The sequence below is a fragment of the Equus quagga genome, chromosome 2 (genome assembly GCF_021613505.1).
Source record: "Equus quagga isolate Etosha38 chromosome 2, UCLA_HA_Equagga_1.0, whole genome shotgun sequence".
NCBI lineage: Eukaryota > Metazoa > Chordata > Mammalia > Perissodactyla > Equidae > Equus > Equus quagga.
The window spans coordinates 59160297-59185830 of record NC_060268.1 but is presented as its reverse complement, the minus strand read 5'-3'; the positions used below and the strand labels follow the sequence as shown (position 1 = coordinate 59185830).

The 25534-nt window shown below is 40.7% G+C and overlaps 1 protein-coding gene across 1 annotated transcript in view; it reads right to left on the bottom strand.

Annotated features, from left to right (window-relative positions):
* Positions 1-25170, bottom strand: part of HACD3 (3-hydroxyacyl-CoA dehydratase 3) — a 30295-nt gene extending 5125 nt beyond the window's left edge. The window contains exons 1-9 of the mRNA XM_046654742.1: positions 24925-25170; positions 16207-16249; positions 14251-14324; positions 12810-12974; positions 11359-11410; positions 9009-9119; positions 3568-3695; positions 1931-2043; positions 341-447 (exon numbers count right to left, since the gene is read on the bottom strand). Of these exons, the coding sequence (XP_046510698.1) occupies positions 341-447; positions 1931-2043; positions 3568-3695; positions 9009-9119; positions 11359-11410; positions 12810-12974; positions 14251-14324; positions 16207-16249; positions 24925-25011 (880 nt within the window). The 5' untranslated portion in view covers positions 25012-25170. The remainder of the gene's footprint in view (positions 1-340; positions 448-1930; positions 2044-3567; positions 3696-9008; positions 9120-11358; positions 11411-12809; positions 12975-14250; positions 14325-16206; positions 16250-24924) is intronic.
* Positions 25171-25534: the final 364 nt, after the last annotated feature.

The following is a 25534-nucleotide window of genomic DNA, read 5'->3' as shown; positions in this document are numbered from 1 at the left end:
AAATGGAGAGGGAAATCCCTGCCAGACTCACTCACTAGATGCTTGTCAGAATAAAACAAAGTCATCAGTATGAACTTGCTTTGGAAAATTTAAAATAGCATATAAATAGGAAGTATGCAGTACATGACCACCCAGCTTCCAAACCTTACAAAATGAGCTACTTCCCTGAATAGTCTGGGTATCAGGAATATTATGGAAGGAAGCCACTATAAAAACTTTCTTGAAAAGTCCAACACTCATATATCAGGCTAAGGCTGGCAGAGGGAGGAAGAAAGGTCTGGGCTATCGGCTTTGCTAGCCCTTAGAACTAAGCTATAAAACCTAAAGTTCCTGAAAGTACCTTCTGCCAAACATCCCAGAGGATACAGGGGAATCCACACAGTGTAACGAAGCCATGTGAGCACCTTCCAATCCATGTCAATGCATGAAAGCATGTAGAAGGGGTACCTATTGAAAATAAGGAATTCGGATGTTAAAAGCCATTTCAGGTTCTGAGAGCAACCCTAAAACACCACTCAAGAAGAATCATTCATAATCAGTCACACACGGCTTCTTCAGAACAGAATTATAATCCTGGGCTATCTACCCACAAACTCCCACCATGCTCCTCCCCAGTCTTCAAAAGATATGAACTCTCTTTAATGGCAGACTAGGTTTAGGTCTCAAAGGAACCACCTTGGAAGAGTTCGGTATATAGAATGAACACTCAGAAGCTTTTTGGCTTTATTCCTAGTTCTGATCTATGGTCCAAGTAGGTGAGGATGACAGACACTTAGACAAACAATTTATCTCTGGATAACTGAATGTTATCAAAATAAAAGTATACAAAAGACCTCTAACCTAAAATCAGACATACTCTATTTAAAAAGAGAGATGATACAAAAAGAAATTTGTTTCTTCCCCATCAGCAAAAGTTAGTATTAAGTACCTATAATCTCTTTCACCTTTGTGTTAAGGAGATTAGAGAGTCTCCTGGGTGCCATGGGCTACAGACCACAGTTAAGACACAATCTAGGGGGGCTGGCCCAGTGGCACAGTGGTTAAGTTTGCGTGGTCTGCTTCAGCGACCTGGGGTTCCTGGGTTTGGATCCTGGGCACGGACCTATACACCACTTATCAACTCATGCTATGGCAGTGTCCCACATACAAAATGGAGGAGAACTGGCACAGATGTTAGCTCAGCAACAATCTTCCTCAAGCAAAAAGAGGAAGATAGGCAAGAGATGTTAGCTCAGGGCCAGTCTTTCTCACCAAACAAAAAAAAAGAGTCTAGGGCTGCTACTGCCTGTTCTCCCTCTCAACTGTTAACGTCTCCAAAATACCATCAAACCTAGAGCTGAGGAGTCAATTTGCAAAACCCTTCCTCCACTTGACAGAAAAAGGAAGAAACATGGAATATGTATGGTCTGGTAGACAAGACTACATCTACTTTGACTGATCTTCTTTTTTCAAAGATATTTCTTTTATTGACAACTAAGAATGGAAGAAACAGGTAAGAGGTTGATTCAAATTTCAGTAATCTTGTAGCAAAAGATTCATTTCTATTATTTCTTCCAGAGGCTGGTCCTTACTAGTTCCATCCAACCTGGATTGCTCCTTCAACCCCACGGTTCTTCAGCCCTTTCAAGAACTTCCATGCGAATGAGTCCTCTCTTTCCAACAAGACAGCAAGATGCTGAAGGGTAGGACGGGTCTTTCATTTCTCTGACCTCTCCCTCTGCTCCCCAGCACACAGGCTGGTACCATGATCCAATGACTGCTTTAAAAAACTCCGCCTCCTCTTTGCAGAGCACACAGATGCAGCTAGAACTCTCCACACATGGAACCTTAATCCCAAATCAAATGAGACTGGATAAGACAGCAATTCCCTCAAGAGAGCTACTCCACAGGAGAAAAAGCATTCCAACACCACGCTGGCATTTCTACCTACCTGAAAATTTCAACTGTGCTCCATGTATAAAACACAAAGAAAACCACAGCTTTGTTTTGCATTTCTTCCATGGTGCCAAAGATGATAAACAAAATGAAATTTCTTCCAAGAAGCTATTAAAAGGACCAAAAAGAGAGAAAAAGTTTAAAAATATAGTAAAATATATATATATATATATGTGTGTGTGTGTATATATATATAAATGTATCTGAAACCTAACCTCACTAAATTCAAGGTAAATAGAGAAAGACTGAGCTCAACTAGCCTAATCCTCTGCTTCAGTTTTGGAACAAGTTAAAGTGCCCAAACCAGTCTTTCTGAACAGATATGTGTGTGTAAGTAAGTCATCATAAATAGTATATTTTTAAAAATACACACACACACACACACATACAAACACAGTTTAAAGGATACTGTCAAAAGAACATTTGTGTCTGCATAACCCAAGTTAAGAAACAGAACATTACCAGTGTGGCAGCTCCCATAAGTAACTACCATCTTGTGTTAACCATGCCATTGCTTTTCTGTATTTGTTTACTGCTCATGTATGTATTCCTAAACAGTATATTGTTTCATTTTGCCTACCTTTAAACTTGCTGAAATCATGCTGCACATATTATTCTGTGACTTGCTTCTTACTCAATGTTACTTTCCCGAGATTCATCCATGTTGATGCCTGTGGCCCTGTCCAGCTCCAGGAGGCTTCACACACACTGTATTCTAAGTGAATGGCACTCCCTGGAGCCGTGCGATGTGATGATGATGAACTTGACCCTCCCATTTTGCCCTAGAAATTCTACCCTAATGCTTATTTGTACTAGTCCTTGATATACAAAAATATTGTTTCATTTTAGTGGGTTGCCCATTATCCCCTTTTATCTTTTAAACTAAACAAAACAGCCCCTTTCCAAGGACAGAAAAACTAGAGCTAACAAGGCTATTGTATTAACACTCTTTACCATGCAACTGATCTAATTAGAAAGCCAGAATACAATTAGAGTCAGTATACTAGAGAAGGGTAGAACTATAAAAAGAACACTCCAGAAGAGAATAACCAACAATCACCTGGTTCCCCGAATGCGGGTGGGAGGTATTTAATGTTATGTAATCACATAGCTAGGAAACAGGGCAAGGAGGCTGAAAGACTCATGCCCCGTTGCTGATAGCAATTTTCCAAATACTGGGAAACAACAGAGATGTATGCAGTGGGAGAAAAATCCCCACATGAGTCAGAAGAACCACCTTCGCATGTGGAAGAACGCCCAAGTGAAGAGTTCCTAGGCATGACACTGCCTTCATCTACCCAGGTGGGAGGAGACCAAACCCGTCTCTAAAGGATCAAAGGGAGGTTTTTCTGCTCCTGCCTGAATCAAGTTTCCCTAGTTTTAAACCTCTTTTTGTAACTTTATGATTTCATGAACATGTTAAAAGCAATGAAACAGACCTGAAATGGCAAACGTCTACTTTGGAAAATATCCCTGAGGCTTAAAGTTTTCCTCCTTGTTCAGATAAAACAACGCTATCCCTGTGCAAATAGCTATTTTTACTAATTGAGACTTCTCAGCAAATTGTGGCAAACCTACTAAATAAACACTGAAATCTTTCACTCCCCAACCTTGAGCTCAACTATTCAATACCTGTATAAGACAAGGCATCACTGGTGACTTAGTGACTCCAATTGCTGCGTTGATGGTTTCCACAACTGACAGCATCTGGCAGAAATACATCATGTCAGCCATGGTGTGGAATGTGTCATAGAAGGACTCTATGGAACAAAGACACAGTGAGGGTAAATAAACTGACAAATCCTAACAGAATTATTTCTCAAAGTACATAACTCCTCACATGAAAGGAATTTTAGTAAAGGTATAATAAACATCCAGACAGATTCAAGTCTACCATCCAACTAAGCTAGTGGGAAACAGGCCTGTGAGGTTATTAATTAGTAAACTCTACTGGTTACCAGAAAGTTAACACATAAACCCTGTATGACCTTTTCACTTTATTTTTTTATTTTTATTTTTTTTTTTTTCAGGAAGATTAGCCCTGAGCTAACTGCTGCCAATCCTCCTCTTTTCGCTGAGGAAGACTGGCCCTGAGCTAACATCCGTGCCCATCTTCCTCTAATTTTTTATATGTGCGATGCCTACCACAGCATGGCTTGCCAAGCGGTGCCACGTCTGCACCCGGAATCTGAACCAGCGAACTCCAGGCTGCCGAAGCGGAACGTGCGAACTTAACCGCTGCGCCACCTGGCTGGCCCCGACCTTCTCATTTTAAAAGGCAAGAAAAAAAAGTATACCTAGAGTTCATTCAGTTATTATATGCTGAAAAATCTACATATCAAGCACGTTGATAATTCTTTTAAGGTCCATTACCTCATTTAATTTAAAGCTAAAACTATACTACATATATTGAATGCAATCTAGCCTTTTAAAAATCTCAAAAACTGTACAATCATAAATAAATGCAGAGGTGAAAACTTATTGAATAAAATTAATTTTCAAAAACCTTATGTTCATACATTTAATCCTAATAATTCTTATTCTGAGAATATATCCTAACTAAAATATCTAAAATGAAAACAAAGCTTTAGGAACCAAGCTGCTCTCTGAAACATTATTTCTAAGTGCATTAAAGTAGAAACGGTCTAAACGTCTAAGAGTATGGAAAGTTTGAGTGAATTATAGCATACCTACTTCATGGGATAGTATACAAGCAATTTAAATGACAGTTATTGCTTAGATGAGGTCAGCAAATGTAGTATCAATTCTGAGTGGTCCATAATATCTTTTACTTTTCATACTGATCCTCACTTGACATCCTGATTCCTACATTCCACTTTGCAGTGTTTTCTCAACCAGGGCACCACTGACATTGCAGGAAGTTTAGGATTCTTGGCTCCCTGCCTATTAAATACAAGTACTAGAGCCTCTGAGGATCTGGCAAAGTTAGCTAACAAAGTTGACACTGTGGGAGCACCATAAGAGAGTGGTTTAAATATTACATGAATAAAAGAGGCCCTTGCAAAAACTGAAAAAATGCTCTACTATTTTTGCAAAAATGATCCACTTGACAGCCCTGCTACAAAGTCAAATGTGAAATGAAGAATGGTACATACTCCTATTCTATAATTTTGCCATAAAAATTCCACCAATAAGTTCAAAAATTGACTAATTTTCTTTGAAGAACTAATGCAAAATTACAATTTAAATTTTGCCATATGTAAGATAAAAAATTTATTTTCATAATTTTAAATGTCTTTTCAAGACAAAATCCCAATCAAATCTTTTTGCAACCATTTACAACAAAATTCTGGGGCATTTCAGGGGCCTTAAGGGGATTCACTTTAAGTGTCATTTTTCCTGGACAAATCATCTGAAAAATCAGGACCTCCTATACTTTGAAATAGAAAGTCATGCCTTAAGATTTGGCATGTCATAAACAAAAGTTAGATATTGTTGCTCTGTCTCTGATTTTATGGGAAATTCACCCTTATTTCAATTCAGGAATAGAAATCTGATTTCTAAAATGATAGCTATAAAGAATATTAATAACATTAAAAAGCTTATAATATTGTTCTAAAAACAAGATGCAAAATTGTATATACAGCATGGTCACAAATTTTAACTAAAGGAGATAAAAAGACTAAAAGGAAATGTACGGAAATATTAATAGTGATGGATAGTGGCTTACTAGCCTCCTCTTCCTTCCCTTCACACCTCCGCCTCGGTTTTGCCCTATTTTCCAAACTTTCTTAAATCCATACATTTACTTTTATGGTTTGAAAAATAATTTTTGAAAGCACTAAAAGGCACTCGTATGTTAATGGCATATGGATCTAAAGAGTGGCAGTATACATCAAAATCCTTAATAACAATATGCCCTTTTATCTCACAATTCCACTTTCGGAATTGTTACTAAGGAAGTTATGTGGGTTTGAAAAGATATATACCAAGGTGCCAAGGACCTGCTGCTCTCATGGATGGAATTCTGAGAGTTTTTGTTTTGTTTTATTTAAGTCTTTATTTTCTCATTTTTCTGTAATTAACACTTATTTTTATAATTAGAAAAAAATAAAAATTTAATAAAAAAGTATTCCTTAATAGAGAGCTAGACAAACTCAAACAAGAGTTTCTACATAAGCCCAAGAGTTTGCTGCTGTTTCCTCAGCATGAGAAGTTTAACAAGCACATGTTTACATGACAGAACAAGTACATGTGTGGAATTTGCCACTCACCCAGCATCCTTTATTCAAAAGGAAAAACTTACAAGAAGCAAACTATGACCCTGGGTGCCAGGCCCCAGGTCCCTACTACATCTAAAGCAGCAGTTCCAAACCAGTAGGTGGTCAGGAAGGGGCTCAGAGCCAAAACAGAAATTACAAATCCAGGCAGCTCACTTTAAACACATGACCCAGATAACCTAGCAGCCAGCAGGCTTGCACGGGAATACTCAGAATCAGCCCAACTACATTAGGTTAAATAAATTTTTTATGTATTTGAATGTCCTTATTCATTCCATGGGACTTGGGATAAATCCATACTAATAAAAGCTACAGGTCTGAGAATAACTGTGTCTGAGACTTCCTTTGTTTCTTTAAATAACTCATCTGTAGACCTCTGGTCACACATGACTTTAAGACACCAGGCATTTGGAAAGTTTTCCACCAGCCTGCTACTGTGCTCTGCAGAATTCCAAGGTGTACAGAAGGCTGAAAAAACAACACGCACTTCTTCTTTCAAATGACTCTAAAGCTAACTACAATTCACCTCCACAAACTTCAGACGGGAAAATTTAGGACTGAAGACTAAAAGAGCCTATAGGATTTTTTCCTCTTTTTAAATAGAATTCATATTTTCCATTATACTTATATTTTTCTTCATATTTGCTTTATAAAAGAAAGAAATAATTTTTAATTATCCATTCAAACCATTTGAAAATGGTGCATTTTCCTCCAATCTTTTTGCATGTACTGGTTAGTTTTTTTCTCCTTTTCATATTGGTGTGATCAAACTGGAAGAACAAACTTATATGTTACTTTTTTAGCCTATCGTAAGTATTTTTCCACGTTACTACAAACTTTTTAAACACTTTATATTTGCTTCACAACATTCAACTGAAGGAATGTTCTAAAGCAATCCCTCATTGGACATTTAGGTAGTTTCTAATTTGTCACTAATATAAATAATACCATAATGCAAATCTTTTTTGAAAAAGCTTTTCTTGAGGTTTCAATTTTCTCCTTAGAACTTATTTTCAGGAGTGACAAACCAAGTTCAAGGATATGAACAGTTAAGGTTCTTAATGCACCTTGTTAAATGATTTCAAAAGAGTTGTTGTCCTTATGTCCCCTCCCAATAGCCACTGGAGTGTTCACTAAATTTAGCCTACGTCCTCTTGAATTAGGTATCTTTTATAACTTTGCAAAATTGGTAAATAAAAAATAATATTTTACTTTTCATTTCCTTCATCATTGCTGAGTTAAACATTTTGCTGTATGTTTAATTAGCTTTATTTTCTCTTATGAACTACCTATAATGATTTTTGTTTATTTATCTACTGGGTGGAGTTTTCACATTTTTAAATCAATTTGTACAAGGTTCTTTATACGTGAAAAGAAAAACAACTCTTGCTGATGTTTGTTACAATTTTCCACCGACCCTCTATTCCCATGCTGCTCACCTCAATGTGCTTTTAAACTTTAATGTTGTCTTGACTCGGATGTTGTTAAATATACATGAATTTAGGTATTTTACATAGTCAAATGTATTGAGCTTTCTTTATGATTTCTTCTAACATTTTTAAGCTTAGAAAGTCCTAACTCTCCATATGAGATTTTTATAACCATTTACTTATATCTTCTACTATGACCTAACTTTCTCATACATGACTCTTAAATCCTTTGGGGAAATTTATTTTGTATAATGTGAGGAGAAGAGTCAAACAGATTGCTTGTCTCCCTCATGCACCCAAACCTAACCAATTTTCCTAGAAAATATTATCAGATTTCCCATCCAATAAAAAATTAGTGGATAATATTCCCCTTTCCATTGATTCATGATTCTTTTTGTATCACATATATATTTTGGATACATATAACGTAAGAATTATTTCTGGGCCACCTAATCTGCTCTGTTGATTAGTCTATTCTTATACTAATGTTATATTATGTTAATTACCATTCTTTCATATCAGGTAGAGAAAGTCCTCTCCCATTACTCTTTAGTCCCCCAAATTTTATTATCTATCTATTGTTCATAATAAAACTTCAGAATACTTTAGATCACATTTTCAAAAATTTTCCATTGTCATTTACTTTGTCCGGAATTCTATTAAACACATAAGTTAGGGGGCTGGCCCAGTGGCGCAGTGGTTAAGTGTGCACGTTCCACTTCGGTGGCCAAGGGTTTGCCAGTTTGGACCCTGGGTGCGGACACAGCAACACTTGGCAAGCCATGCTGTGGTAGGCATCCCACATATAAAGTAGAGGAAGATGGGCATGGATGTTAGCTCAGGGCCAGTCTTCCTCAGCAAAAAGAGGAGGATTGGCAGCAGATGTTAGCTCAGGGCTAATCTTGCTCAAAAAAAAAACCACCACATATAAGTTAATTTAGCAAGAACTAGTATCTTTGTGATAGTCTTTTCATTCAGTTTTAGAATAGTCCATCTGAGAATCTATTTAGGCTCCAAAGAGGTGAGATCCCTTTTGGACTTGCATAACTTTGGCATGGAAGTATCATAACATCAATTTATTTAGTTAAAAATGAATATCAAGTAGTGAATAGGAAAGGGATGCTAGCCCAAGATGTGCCCCTGGTGAGCTGTGTGGACATGGACCATTTCTTTGACCTTCTCTAAGCTTGTTTCCTCACCTGTTAAATGGCCAGAATATCTAATCTGCTTGTTTCACAAGACCAGGGGAAATAAGAGATGTGAAAGTAAATGAAGGCATGAATGCTACACAAACGTGGGGGGTAGGGGCTATTACAAATACCAAAGGCAAAGAGTGTTACCTTTGGTGAGTAGTGGGCCAAACTACTGAAAAAAGAAAATCAGGCTTGAAATTTTGACTTGCCTTTTCCCAAGATAAAGAACCGCACAGTCATGTTGACAAATATCCAGGAGAATCCCAAGAACTGAACAAGATTATACATGAATAGGTATCCTTTCTTCAAGCTTGTAAGAGCTGAAAAGCAAAGCAAGGCAAGAAGGTGTTCAAAGCAGTAATCACAGCAGGAGAGGGGTATATGGGGCAAACCCAGATGACTTCATCCCTCTTTCCTACTTGGGTGCCCTAAGCTCCCACACAAATACCTGGCCCAGGTCTGAACCAGCCTGGGCTCCCGGCCCCAGAGAGAAACAGATAAGGAAAAATTATGAGGAACATTGTACTCTAAGCTATGTCTTCAGTGATCTTTCCTGTCACAGCCTTGAAGGGTAAGTATACAGACATCATAAATCCAAGAAGAAAAAAGAAAAATTGCCCCTGGCAAAGAATGACCAGCTCAGGAGGCATTAGAGGAGGGAAATAAAGTTACAACCAGCTCCTGCCCTTGTCAATCTTAATATAACCTACAGTTTCTTCTTTGCTGGAATTTTTTAAGGTCATGCAGGTCAAACTAGCTCAAAGAGATAGACACAGTAATGAAAAAAAAAAAATCCTGATATTTGATTATATAGTCATTCAATCAAGTATTAACTGAACACCTACAATGTGCAAGGTGGTATGAGGGGAACTACTGGGATTTAAAGATGGTTAAGACATGATGCTGCCCTCAAAGAGTTTACAATCTAAAAACCATAACACAAGATGGAGAGAGACAGGTAACACCTTGTGAAAATTCAAGGTGAGAAAATGACATTAGCTGGGGAACTGGGACTCAGGCAAGTCTGCATGGGTGAGATGGTATCTGATCTGGGCTTCGAAAGATGGGTAGAGTGAGGATAAAACCAAAGGAGGAAAATTATAAACTGAGAGGCAAGGGAATGGACATTAATCTTGTCTGTAGCATAAGGTTCGTGAAGACATAGCCAATTACAGAGTTAAGGAAGGAGTAAGGAGCTTAGACAGAGTCCTGGTTGAGTCCAAGAAGCAGGGTAAACGCAGGGACAATTCTCCAAGAGAAGAGCTAGGGAGTTCAGATTTTGCTGCTACATATTTATTCCTAGGCTACAGATACTTTACATACACACTTCATTGATGCTCAGTTAATCACGGTAAATAACATGGTCAATCAAAAGAAACCTTATCCTAAGGAGCCAAAAAAAGTCAGACTTTTAACAACATCTAACTAATTAAAATTTTTTCTTCAACTACAAAAATTTATTATACTTCCCCATGATAAAGAAATTCTTTCACCACTAAACTATGAATTTAGATTAAAAAGAGTTAAAGCTTTAACTAACATCCTAAAAATCCATATATATGAATTTTTACATATTTTTGAAGTTTATCCCTCTAAAACACTAAAAAATTAATTTAAGTCTCAAATTGGCCTTTTCATGTTGTTGTTATTCTTTACCTCCACTAATCCTCTCCCCTTCTTTGCTTTTCTAAATGAGTAGTCCTCTAAATTAGTAGTTATTCAAATCTTTTTTAAAGAAACTTCACTGAAAATCCCAATACATACAACACCAAAGCAGAGCTGCTCTGACTGAAGTGGACCTGCTTTCTCTTATCCCTCCAAAGCATCTCTGGGAACCCCTGGGGCACCATGGAATAGAGTTTGAAAACCAGTGCTCTAAAGCTTTACCCTTCCCAACTTATGGCATGCCAACTAAGGACCACTAAAATCTGAAAAAGCTCGATTTAGGACAAATGAGGAACCCTTATTTTATTCTGCTTCTCAGTGTTAGTTTTACAAACTTTCATGGTCCTCCCTCGAGAATGCAAGCTCTTAGAGCTCAGGCACTATGATGAATTCATTGGCTCCACACCTCAAGGGTCTAGTACAATGCTCCCCATATAGCATGAATTTAATAGATAGTTAGTGAATTTAATTTATGTCATCCAGAAGATAATACATTTACAGAGCTTCTTGTTTATAGGTGGGGTTGGACAGATAGAAATGGATTTTTTAAGTTGGCAACCACACTAATCTGTGGCACAGCCCTTGAGATCTCTGTTGGGAAAAACACCAGGCTAGAAGGAGTGTAGCCTTGGGTCTGCATAGCATTTTCACATGTCTATGCAGGACTCGCTGCCACCTAACATTAGGCCAGTCCAAGAGACTAAGGTTCTACCAGCCCTGGTGTACTCAGATGATGTCAGACGCCAAACAGCAAGGATTCTGATGTGGGTGTGCACAACTTAAACACTGAACATTAAGGATTTCTCATCAGCTCAGCTACACAATCACACTCATACATACCTCCATCTCTATCTCAAGTTAACTGGTAACTACCACACCACAGGGGCAACTTACTTTCAGGAGAGCCTTGGCTTTCCAGTCTGAGTTTATTTAGGCGTTCTTCTTCCTAGAATTTGGACAGAAGTTTTCCAAGAACACAAGTTAGAACTCCCAGATGCTTGCAAAAGTCCACATGCTAGATAAGTGATCTGACTCCCTCAAAGCCACCTCCTCCAATTACATCCATGCTTTACTGGGAAAAATGTCCTAGTTCATGATGCCGAAAAGTCTGACTCTTCCCTACTGGGTAGCACCGGCATCACAGAATGCCCATCCACTGCTCACAGGAATAAACCAATCAGCTGGCTTCCAAACTACAAAGCGGGTAGTCTTGGAATCTTAGAGCTGGAAAAGACATCCAGAAGATTTGTCACAGTTGTAAAAACAAAATAGAAATTTAAGGCAGGAAATAGATTGCTTTTTTATTTTTTAAGACTTCTAGATTTTTAGCATAATTTTTCCAGAAGCTAAAATCATGAATCCAATAGTATGAATTCATATTAGGTTAATTCAGATACAGATGGATACATATACAAATATTTATAGATATACGTATATGCATAGGTGTGTATACACACATATAGTTCCTTGTTCTGTCAGCTGAGAGGGCCTAGTAGCAATGACACTCCAGTAGCAATGAGCATACCTAGAGCCCAGATTTGGTTTCCACTACCATTCTCCAATAAAAAGAACAGAACCCCTTAAAGAATGGGTGTTTCTAGGGCTAGTGCAGGGAATATACAATATAAGCCTAGAGCAGCTTATAGTGCTAGAAATTAAGGAAGTGCCCCCACCCCCCCCAAAGCCCAACAATGATGGAGTTTTGTCAAAGAGACAAAGAGCCAACTGGAAGAGCTTCCAATGGCCAAAGCTGGAACAATTTGAGCAAGAAAATAAATAACACAGTATTGGATTATAACCCAAATCATAAAATATTCATGAGTCCATGCTGATATAAATAAATGGGAGAAAATAGACAAATCTCCCAAGCAGAATTCCAACTAAAGTATGTCGATACTCCACCCTAAGGATGGAAAGCATAACTCCTCGCTCCTTAAGCATGGGCTACACATAGTGACCTCCCTCCGAGAGTATACATAAGGAAAGGGAGGGAGTAACATTACAGTGGAGAAACATGACAAATATTACCTTAGGCAGATGATTAAGATTAATAGAGAATGAAATTAATTAATAGAGAATGAAATTAATAGAGAATGAAACTTCTGTGGTCTTTTCCCCAAAAACCCATCACCCTAGTCTAATCATGAGAAATACATCAAACAAATCCCAATTGAGGGACAGGCTACAAAACACATGACTATTATTTCTATAAAACCATGTCTCCAAGTCTTCAACTGAATTTGTAACTTTGTTCTTATTCTATCAGACCCTGATAGCTATTTGAGGTGGCCCAAATATCTTGTGTTCCTCATGATTTCTGTCTAGATCCCAGGGTCCTTACTGACCTTGGCTCTGAGCTCCATTTCTGCATCAGACTCGTCCAGCCAGCGGTCAAAGTCAGGGGCCAAAAACAGTGGGCGCTTCTCCTGCTTGGTGAGTCTTTCCCACCACTGACTCACCTTCTTCTGTACCGTAATGTTTACCTGCCTCTGGGTCAGTTTGTAAACCGGCTAAGAGAGAAAGTGAGAATGTGAGAATGCCCTCTCCTTCCCATCCCTCACTCCTTCCCCTGAAATTGCACCAAGTCAGTGCGGCTATACAGAGAATCTGCATGGCATGCTTATCCCTCTTCCTTCTCTGTTCCTACAAGTCCTGACACAAAGAGAACATGTGGATCAAGGGTTGATATAGGGAAGAACTGGTAAGAACAGCACTGTCTTTCTCCGATTCCCCCAATGAATGACACAGGAGGAAATCAGAATAACAAAGGCAGATAGTTCCTAGTTATCCTAGAGGAAACTAGCATGAACCTCCTGCCAGATCTATATCATGCAAGGTACTGCATCCAATCTCTCTCTCAAGTGCATCCTCACTTTCCAAATTTTCCTCCCATGAAGGGGACTGAAAGCAAATGGTCAACGGTCCTGGCAGAGCGACCCCCTGTTTTACAAAGGTCTAACCAAGGCCAGAACTGCACTGGATCAGTTACACCTTTTTCACAAGGGTCAGCCTAGGAAGTCTTCCCAACTAAACTCAAATTCTTAGATGCTGTTCCAGTTCATCATTCCTCCACATGGCCTGTCCCTGTCTCCAAAGCAAGAACCATGACAGATTCTCTACCCCTTAAACCATTGCTGACTATTAAAACAAATAAAATAACTGAGCCCTCCTGCAGAGAGAGATCAACATGCTCAAGCCTGCAGAGATAAGAGCGTAATTTCAGAAACTGAAATATGCCAGCTGTTGGATTCTCTTCCTTCCTGTTAGAGAAGCTTCCTCAAGTTCTGAGAGAAGGGAAACTTCAATTATACTTCCAGCATTCTTTCTAAAGATCAGCTGCCTCCACCTTTTCTGATTTCTATTGCCCCTGTGGTAAAGTCACATGAAAGTAACACTGTGGCATGAGCTTCACTTACCCTATATAACTCTGCTCTCTATAGGTGCCATATTCCTCTGTCATCAGTAAAAACCAGAGACTATCGGAGCTGGAAAGGATGACTAGAGATCACTTAGTTCAACTCTTCATTTAACACATGAGGAAACTGGAACTCAAAGAAGTGAAGAGACTTTTCGCTCTGCTAATAAATGGCAGAGCCCAGATTCACTTCAGGTTCCCCGACTTTCCCATTCCTCTGCTGCTAAAACCTGAGCTCTGCTCCAAATAAAGGACATATTGTCCTTTGGTTTTTATCTTCTCCTTTCCCACAACCCCTGCTCCCCATTTCACTAAACTACTGGTATTTACTTCCTAAAATGGAAAGGGAAGTGAGAAAGGAAATAACATACCTCTGGCTTCACAAGGTCTAGGAACTCCAGGTGAAATTCATAGACATTGTCTCCTTTGGCACCGTGTCCCTGAGCTATAAAGAAAGAAAAGTCGGTTACTGTGAACTTGAGCAGAGCAAGGCCATCCAAAAGCTTGGTGCGGTTCTTTAAAAATTACACAAATATTAATGGGTGCTGCCAAAATGAGTAGGGGCTTGTGAACAGAGGTATTCAATAGCTAGACAAGCTAAATCCTGGACAAAAGGTTCTCTCTATACATCCTTCCTGATGATCAGTTCCAGAGTATTTACTTAATCTTCCAATGCGGCCCTGATGATACCCAGTAGAAATAATAGGCAGGAAAAAGAATACAGGATGCAAAACCAAAGGTACCCCATAGATAAAAATTTAACTTTCACATTTACTTTGGCAATGAATCCAGAGCAGAGAAAAATCAGGTAGATGTATTATCTTGGCTGCAGTTAAGAAAAGTTGCAGGGTACACAGAAATGCTGGATTGTCTCAAAGAAAGCTCTGAATCTAAAACCTCCTAACCAGAGGCAGAAAACGGAGAAGCTGAATTCTCCTTTAGTACATCCCAAATGGAACAAAAAAGAGAAATAAAATTTTCTCAGTTCATTCCTAAGAGAGGAAAAGTAGAACTGGGAGGAAAGTCCCGGGGTTGACCATTATGCCATCCCTGTGCCCTGACATGGCTCCTTTCCCCAAACCAAGCAGACACTAGGCCTAGGTGCCAGTGACTGCTGGATATCCCTTCCCCTCTCTGACTTGTCTATCACTTGGTTCCCTCCTGGGATTCTCTTTCCTCATCTGGCCATATGTGGTATAACTTGCCTAATATTTGCTACAGGTGGCTATTGTTCTCTAAAACCACAAATTCTTTAAGGTAGAACAGTCTACAAGCTCCAAATGGCAAGATACACTTTTATCATTTTAACTTCCTTTCAGATGTATAACTCCCCAAAAAATCTGAGCTGCTACCACACTGCTCTCAGCTTGAAAAGTACATACAAAAGCCAGGCTGTGCTTTCGATGCAAGGTAGATGGAACCTCACGTAAAACAGAAACTCTTCAATACCCCATAACCTGTCACTTAGAAATGACATTCCAAGGAACAAGGAGAGAGAGAGTAGGGAGAATGTCCCCTCCGCACTGGGTGACAATGAATCCACACCTACCCTCTCAGGCACAGCAGCAAATCTGCTGATGAACTGAGCAGAAAGGAGATGGAGGTAGATTCACAGAATCAAAGACTGTTGGAGCTGGAAAGGCTTTAGCTATGCATCACCTAGTGTGCAGTATTTCTTGAACTGATCTGTAAGTGTAATATCAGGGAGCCAAAAAGCCTCATTAAGAAAGTTTCTATTTTTTGTTTTCATTATAATCTGAGGAAAAAAAAGCAGCAGCATATTCCAGATCATCTAGATGGCTACTTTATAACCAAGTACTGCCACACAAGTTCAGTGGCTGCCTTTGCATCTGTGTTCACAGCTGCAACGGAGCTGTCACTTAAAGTGACCATATTTAAACTCTTAACATGTTTCTCAATCTGGGGTCCATGGTCCTGGAAGATCCTGAAGACATATTCTCAGTTGTCCATGGGTCTGAAAGTTTGAGAAACACAGATTATAACGCAATACCCTCATTTTATAGGTCCAGAGAAGTCAGTAAGTTGTCTGAGGCAGTAGCAGAATTAGAGCTAGAAAACAGATCTCCCAATCTCTAGTCCAGGATTCTTTTTCACTATATCTACTGCCTCTCCAAGAGGAGAGCAGGATTTTAAACAAATTCTTTGACTTTTCTAATCAAATATTTCAAAACAATCTAGATCCCAAGACTATCAGAGAGGTGAGCATCAATAGAAAGTGAATAAAACAAATAGACAAAAATAAAAAGAAACCAACACCACACTCCTTAACTATGTAGAGAGCTGGGAGCATTTGCCGGGATACTGACCTTTGAAATGCAGCACATTTTCAGTGATGCTTATGGCAGGATTCTGTGAAAAGAGACCAAGGATGCAAGAAGGGCATTTTAATGAGGATAAAAATGAAATTAAAACCAGGGGCTTACTTTCCTCCATCCTTCCCCCTTGGAGAACTCGATCTCCTACCCTGTGCCCCACCCAGAGAATATATGTAGTTGTTGATTCACACCTCTGTGTGAGGCTTCTCTATGTCTCTCTGTATCCATCTGAGATTGCAGGCTCCTGCAAGAACGACCCTAAACTGCTCTCACTGTGCAGAACAACCAGATACTCAGTCAGTCCACCCTGAAGATGGCAAATGGCGCAACGTGCTATCTGAGGTGTTATGGGGGAACACACAGATCTCTAAGACTCCGTCCCTGAGCTGTGGAGGCAGAGAATTTAGTGGAACAGATGAGTCATTTCCTGCGAGTAAATATCAAATAGTATTAAATAATGTATGCTCAAGACCAAAAGAGTAGTAAAAAGAAGTAATTGTTACAGGCGTTTGGAAGAGTGCGCACAATAGGAAGAGAATGGTTGGGCATCACCAAAAGTGAGACCTATGCTGCAACGTGAAGAATAAATTAATTCCAATAGGTGGAGGGAAGGGCGGAGGATTACAGGTGGTTGGATGAAAGTGAAACATGCAGTGCCTTAACCTCAGGCTCCACACTCTAGCTTCAACAAAACCAAGGCTAAAAGAGATCAAAATTCTCCAAATTGCTCCTTTATTCCCAGAATTTGCTACATGCGTTTAACAGTATAATTCAGAGTGAAACTATTTAATCCTTTTCTTCAGCGGATGAGAAACAACTCACCTCCTGTCTCCCAGCTCAACGTTGATAAGCAAGAAGCAGCATGTTTCCAGTGCCATAACTAGTTCATTTATTTCTCTCCTGCGGACTCAGCTCTCTGTGCTCTATCATGCATCAAAGGAAACCAACGAGAGAGAGAAGGTTGGAGAGCGGGTATACTAGCGGGCAGTGGGAGCCTAGATGCTCTACTCATAGCCAAGTGTTAGGAAAAGGGGAAGAATGAAGGCTGGAGGGGCAGCACGTGAGCCACACTTTATGTTAAGAATGTTCCCAGTGAGAGAACAGACCTCAGGCTAAGAAGCTCACCCAAAGGAGCGAAAAATCTAGACGACCCCTGTGGCAGGAAGAGGGAGTCAGGGAACCTCTTCAAAAAGGACTACACTTCCAGGGGCACGGTTGCTCATCCACGGAAACGGGGTCTTTGATGTAAATATTATCATAAAAGCTCGAGCTACGGCATGTCTTAACAGTAAACTTCCTACCTAGGTCACTTCTTGCCCAAATCTGTGTGCTCTCCATACCCTAATTCACTTGGAAGAAAGAGCAGGTTTAGGGGCCCGGTTTAATCTCTTCAGACAGATAAATGTGTGCAACCACGGTGTAAGTGTCTAGCACAAGCCCAGGAGTTCACTAAGCATTTCTGTGAGCCAGATTTCAGATGCTAACTTGGCAATTATGGGACAGCTCCTGCCCAGCAGTACCCTGGGCACGTCAGGTTCAGTTTCTCCAAAGGTGGTGGTAGTGGAGGAATATATTTCAGTAAAAAAAATGCTTATGCCAGAAAAAAGTTCAAAACTGAATAGGAAGAGACTCTGAAGCACTTAAAAAAAATTAATATCAATATTTATAAGTGAGATTGGCCTATAAATTACCTTTCTTATATTTGCCTCATAAAATAAGCTGGAGAGTGTTCCCTTTCTCTCTTTTAAAGGTTTTTCCTTTTTCTCCCCAAAGCCCCGTGGTACATAGTTGTATATTTTAGTTGTGGGCCCTTCTAGTTGTGGCAACTGGGACGCTGCCTCAGCATGGCTTGATGAGCAGTGCCATGTCCGCACCCAGGATCGGAACCAGCGAAACCCTGGGCCGCTGAAGCAGAGCTTGCGAACTTAACCACTCGGCCACGGGGCCAAGCCCCCGTCTCTCTCTTCTCTGGAAATGTAAGTGGAAGTCTGGGATGGTAGCCAGCCTTCAAGATGCCCCCCAGGATCCTCTCCCCACTATTTACACTCTTGTGTAGTCCCCTCCCAAATGACGTCAGGGATGATCTGTATAAGCAACAGAATACAGTGGAAGCAACAATGTGACTCCTGAATTTAGGTCATAAAAGGCATTGCAGCTTCCATCCAGGCTTGTTGGGCCCCTCACTCTGGGCAAAGCCAGACACCAAGGCAGGAGAACACTCAAACAGTCACATGGAGAGGCCTATGTGGAGAAATAACTTGTGGGCACCAACTTGCCAATAGGTGAGTAAAACATCCTTGAAGTGGATACTCCAGGCCATCATATGGCCTCAACCACAACTGACATCTGACTACAACCTCATGAGAGAACCCACAACAACCCAACTGAGTCCTTCCTGAAGGACTCACAGAAACAGAGAGATAATAAATGATTATTGTTGTTTTAAGCCACTACACTGTTGGCTGATTTGTTATGCAGCAATAGATAACTAATAAAACTGGAATTACTTCTTTAAATATTTGGTGGAACTCTCCAGTGAAGCCACTTGAACCTGGAAATTTTTTTTTTCTTTTTTTTTTTTTTTTTACAGATTTTATTTTTTTCCTTTTTCTCCCCAAAGCCCCCTGGTACATAGTTGTATATTCTTCGTTGTGGGTCCCTCTAGTTGTGGCATGTGGGACGCTGCCTCAGCGTGGTTTGATGAGCAGTGCCATGTCTGCGCCAAGGATTCGAACCAACGAAACACTGGGCCGCCTGCAGCGGAGCGTGCGAACTTAACCACTCGGCCACGGGGCCAGCCCCATGGAAATTTTCTTATGGGAAGATTTTTGACTACTGATTCAATTTATTTAATGGTTACTGTGCTATTCAGGTTCTCTCTCTTTGACAGAAACTATCTTTCTTAGAATTTGACCATTTTATCTGATGTAAAATTATTTAATATTCTCTTCACTGTTTAATGTCTGTAGCTTCTGTGGTTGTCTTCTTTTTCATTACTGATATGGTTTGTGTCTTAATCTTGTCAAGAAATCTGTCCATTTTAATTGTCTTTTCAAGAACTAATTTTTAGTTTTATTGATTCTATCTCTGTTTTTTATTTTTGCTCTTATCTTTATTATTTCTTTCCTTCAACTTTCTTTGGGAGAATTTGCTATCTTTTTTCTACTTTCTTGAAATGGATTCATAGGACATTAATATTCAGACTTTACTCTTTTCTTTTAATTAATGCTGTTAAATATAAGCATTTAAGAATATACACTTCCTGCCAACTCCTACTTTGGTTGTATCTCTCAAGCTTTGAAAGCAGTATTTTCACTATCATTCTATCTAAAACATTTTCTAATTTCCATTATCATTTTTTTCTTGAAACATGGGTTATTGAGAAGTGTTTAACTTCCAAGCTTAAAAGATTTTCTAGTTATTTTGTTATTAATTTCTACCTCAATTGCACTGTGATCAGAGAACAACCTCTGTATGATTTTAATCATTTCAAATTTGTAGAAACTTGTTTTAGAAAGCAGTATACAGTCAATTTTTGTAAATGTTCTGAGTGAACTTGAAAAGAATGTGCATTCTAGAGTTGTCAGATGCAGTGTTCTATATATGTCCATTAGGTTTACTGTTTATTACTTGTTCACATAATCTATATCTTTACTGATTTTTGTCTTATTATCTCAATTATTGAGAAATCACACTATTGTACTCTTGTCTATCTCTTCTCGTACTTCCATTAATTTACATATTATCAAGGCCATATTACTAGGTACACATAATTTTGATATTGTTATATTTTCCTGATGAATTGTATCTCTATGATCATGAACTGACCTTTTTATTTTTAAAAATATATTTTTGCCTAAAACTCTTATCTGATATCAGCATAGCTATACCACAGGGATCTGCATTTGCTTTTGCCAGGTACCTAGGGACCTACCAGTTGAGACCACTTTAAACTAAATTCATGGCTTGAGAGCTTCTAGATCTCCAAAATTGCATAAATTTAGGCTGTATAATCTTTTGAGAGCCAACTAATGGTTTTAACTCCTCAAGGACTTTTTCCTCTACTTTGCTCAGTGCTAAGGCATCTGGGGATAGGGAGGTGGGATAGATTTACTTCTAGCTCATCCTTCCCTTAAGCATATAGTTCTCTCAAGTACAGTTTACGGGCAGAAGGGTTTCCTATTATATATTGTAGCTCTGGTGGGCTTTGATCTGACTTCTATCCCCTGAACTCTGTCAGGCTATCAAAACCAAAGTTCAAGTTTACTCAGTTGAGCAAATATTCTTAAGGTAAAAGCAGTTTCAATGTTTAGCTTACCTCTCTGACTTTCCACTTTAATTTCTAGCTTGTTAACTCTTTGATGACTTGAGGATTTTTATTCAACACTTTCAGTCGTTTTTAGTAGAAGAGTTGATCAGCACAATCTAGCCCATCTTTTACTAGAGACGGAATTGTGCCTTTGCTTATGAAAGAGGAGTGGTTAGCAAAAAGGGAAAAAGGTGGCTTTGAAGTCAGATGGACCTGAGTTCAAATTCTAGTTATATCACTTTTTTTTTTTTAAAGATTGGCACCTGGGCTAACAACTGTTGCCAATCTTCCTCTTTTTTTGTAAGGATTGGCACCTGGCCTAACGACTGTTGCCAATTTTTTTTTTTTTTTCTGTTTTATCTCCCCAAACTGCCCCTTGTACAACACAGTTGTATATCTTATCTTAGTTGCCGGTCCTTCTAGTTGTGGGATGTGGGACGCCGCCTCAACATGGCCTGACGAGCGGCGCCAGTCCGCGCCCAGGATCCAAACCCTGGGCCGCCGCAGCTGAGCACCCGAACTTAACCACTCGGCCACAGAGCTGGCCCCCCACTTTTTATTTCTATCACTCACTTTGAAATCCACAGCAACTGTCATCATTTTTAAAACAATAAAACCAATTATTTCACAAGATTGTTGTGAGAATTAAATTATAAACATACAAAGAGTCTGGCAACTAGTAAGCACTCATAATCTAGTTGCTTTTCTTCCTGTGACTAGAATGCCCTTCTAGGCTTCCATATCTATTGAATACTCTTCATCTTTCAAAATCCAAGTCAAATGTTAATCCCTCCTCCCTCCTACTCATCACCAACATCAGATTCAAACCTTCCTTACAACACTATCTGATACATATCACACTGTCCTGTAATTTAGTTTATTGCTTTACCTGCACTCTAAACTTGAGTTTCTTAATGGCAGGGACTCTGTCTTATTTGTCTCTGAATCCCTAATGCCTCAATAACTGTTCAGTGAACCGAAATTAAATCAATTCACTCTATTTGCATTATTTCAGGCAAAACTACAGAGTTCAATGAACTATCTGCTACCTAACCCTTTAGACAAAAGTTTCCTTTCTCATTCAAATTGTTAGTATTTATCTTCGAGCACCGGCACATGTAACTCATATACGCACAGGAAAGAGTTAAGATAGCTGCTGTGAGGCTGCTGTCTTTAAAAGGGACCATTTCCAAGATGAGACTTTAGCTGGCTTTCCTCCATCCCCTAACGGAGGGAGCTGGTTCAGTGTACCTAGATCGTGCCTACAACGTAGTTTATGGTGAACACTAGCTTTCCTTCTGGGACTCTAGAATTTTGGTACATGCTAGGCAGAGGGTACCTAAGTAATCAGCCTCCAATAAAACCATGGGTGCTGAATCTCTAACGGGCCTCCCTGAGCAGAAACATTACACACAAATAACTGCATTTTGCATTGCTGGAGAAACGAGCACACTCACGTGTACCCCCTCACAGGAGGAAAGCGGATGAGGAGGCCTGTGCATAGACTTCTGTGGATTCCACTTGTGTTTTTTTTCCTTTGCTGATCCTGTTATACATCCTTTAACTGTAATAAACCTTACCCATGAGGACAACTATATGCTGAGTCTCATGAATCCTTCTAATGAATCACCAAACATGTAGGTGGGTATTAGGGACCCTCCATAACAGTGTCTATTTTTAATGTGATTCGTCTCACTCTAACATTTTATCTTGAAAAATTTTAAATCTATTAAAAAATTGGAAAAAAATAGTACAATGAATACTCATATTCCTTTCATCAAGTGATTACATTTAGTCACACTTGCTCTTTTTTTTTTTTTTTTATTAAAGATTTTTATTTTTTCCTTCTTCTCCCCAAAGCCCCCCCGGTACATAGTTGTATATTCTTCGTTGTGGGTCCTTCTAGTTGTGGCATGTGGGACGCCGCCTCAGCGTGGTTTGATGAGCAGTGCCATATCCGCGCCCAGGATTCGAACCAACGAAACACTGGGCTGCCTGCAGCGGAGTGCGCAAACTTAACCACTCGGCCACGGGGCCAGCCCCCACACTTGCTCTTTTTTTTTAAAAAAGATTTTATTTTTCCTTCTTCTCTCCAAATCTCCCCGGTACCTAGCTGTATATATTTTTAGTTGTGGGTCCTTCTACTTGTGGCATGTGGGACACCACCTCAGCATGGCCTGACAAGTGGTACCATGTCCGCACCCAGGATCTGAACCTGCAAAACCCTGGGCTGCCGAAGCAAAGGGTGCAAACTTAAACACTCGGCCACTGGGCTGGCCTCCACACTTGCTTTTTATATGCACTTTTTTTCTGAAGCATTTCACAATAGCTTGCAGACATTATGACATTTTACCCCAGATATTTCAGTACGCTTCTCCTATCAATAATGACATTCTCTGACATAATTGCCAGTTTTCTCATACCTGAGGACAGTCATTTTATATCATCTAATAAACAGTCTATATTCAAACAATTGTCTGAAAAATGCTTAATTGTTTCAGTTATCTTTAGAATGCAAGAAACCACCTCAAAACTTGGTGGCTTAAAACCACCTTTTTTTTGAGGAAGATTAGCCCTGAGCTAACTGCTGCCAATCCTCCTTTTTTTGCTGAGGAAGACTGGCCCTGAGCTGACATCTGTGCCCATCTTCCTCTACTTTGTATATGGGACGCCTACCACAGCATGGCTTGCCAAGCGGTGCCATGTCCACACCCAGGATCAGAACCAGTGAACCCCGGGGCCGCCGAAGTGGAACGTGAGAACTTAACTGCTATGCCACTGGGTCAGCCCCAACACGTTGCTTTTAAACTAATAGTAGTTGAAACGATGCCTGAGAATTACAGGTGCAAAATCCCAGAAAAACCTAAAACTCAACTGGGGAAAAAAATTTATTTTTTCCCCAAAAATAAAGGATTTCTCTCTCCAAAAGAAAATTCTATTTTTTCCTCCACCTTTACATTTCTTTATTTTAACTATATTTCAAACATACACCTTCATATTTTTAAATATACGAAATATGATTAACATGTGTTCATGTTTCTTAACTAAGAGGTTGGATCTTTGAAGAAAAATATAAGTATGATGCATTCTTTCATTTGTCCAACTAATGCTTAACTAAATACTTAAAGAGACTATCATAACACATGTTCTGAACTTTTCTGATTGATTGCTGGAAGAACCCTCTCTAGATGGAGACTTTGGTCCCCATCTACAAAGATTTGTTTGCTTTTTCCTTTTTTATTAAAACACCCTGGAGCACAGTGGAGGAAGACAGCACGGAACATCTAGTCATTCTGTGACGCAAAAGTATAATTCAGCCTGGTTTAACACATTAAATGACACACTGTGTCATGTCACAGCCTATTTAAAGGTATTCTGGCCAGTATTGTCTTTATCTTTCAATGGGAAAACAGGTTTATACTCCAGAAGCAAAGATTAAATTCAACAAATTCAAGTCCACACTCGAAGAGGGCCTAGTTTTGCAAGACAATATACCAGATACGCTGGACAGGTCCAAACATAAAGGCCTGACTTAGAGGCAGAGGGAGGTAAGGGAAGTGAAGGCACTTCCAAAGGGCCACAGATGTCAAGGAGAGTAGGGAGTAAGGATGACTGCAGAAAGAACATTCCAGACTGAAAACTCGGGTTCCACAAAGACTGAAATCCTGGATGATTCGGACAGAGACATGGGGGTACACAGGTCCTGAGATCTCTACCACTGACGAGGCCTCAACCTGTTCACACGTAGGGGGCCAATGAGATGAAACAGAAACGCTCAATTTAACTTAAGCCCATTTTCAAGTTCTCTATGCAACTCAGCAAATCTGAGCTCACAGCCTTCAGAACGGAGGGGAAAATCACTTCTTCGAGGTCTTCTAGACTTACTAAAACGAACAAGAATGATTTCCACCACGGAACGGTTGGGAGGTGGGTGTGGCCCCTCTGAAGCAGCGGCGGACCTTGTGAGGGTCCGAGGGGACTGGCCGGACCTCTCAGGCCAGCGCTGAGCGCCCAGCCACGGCCCAGCCAGCCGCGGTCACACCGCACCCGCGACCCAACGAGCTCGTCCCACGCCTCGAAGGGCCTCGGCAAATCCGAACTCCAACCACCAGGCCTCCAGGGCTGGGCTTGGGCACCATCAGGCCGCAGCCTGGGAACAAAGAGGAGGCCCGGGGCAGCCTCCGAGGCCCGCGCGGGACTCCCGCAGCCCCGGAAAGTACCTGCAGCCCTTGGGGCCGGGGGTCTGCGGCCGGGCCTCGACGCCGGGAGTGCCCGGTGTCGCGGATCCCGTCTGCACACTGCTGGCTCCCCGGTACGCACCCGGACAGAGGGCGAGGGTCCCGGTGGGTCCCAGGAGCCGCGACCCCGCGCGCATCCCGCCGCCCGGCCCTGGCCTTTACCTGCACGTCACTCAGCTCCACGCGCAGATACAGCTCGCGGTGTCGCTGAGCCCAGTAGACGTGCGGCGTCAGCACCTGATTCTCCATAGCCACAGGGCCCAGGGAGCGGAAGACTGGACTCGCTGCACCTCGCTGCCTCAGATAGTACGCAGCTGGAGCAAGCCAAACGCACGCCGCAAACGCCCGCGCTCCTGACGGCCGGCAGCCGGCAGCCCCAGAAAGCTCCCAGCTCAGTGGGCCGCGCCTGCGCAGTGACCAAGCGGGGCGGCAGCGTGGGCTCCCGGCCTTGGCGCCAGCCCGACGGGGGCGCAGCGAAGCGGGGCCGGGCAGGGCGGAGCGTCTGCGAGCTTGTGGGGCCTCTGCTTGCCCAGGCCGCCTTGGGAGCTGGAAGCAGCAGGTGCACCGCACTTCCCTCTCCTTTTCAGGGCGATGATTAAAAATAAGCTTAAAGAAAAAACACGCTGGAGACTCATAAGGAACTGATCAGCATGGAGAAGGGGCTTGGGACTGGTGTCTAGAAGGTCCCTCCCAGTCACGTTAATTCAGCACTTACTGAGTGCCCCCTGACGTCCTGAAACCCTCAGTCTATTAAAAGAGACAAGTAGTTACA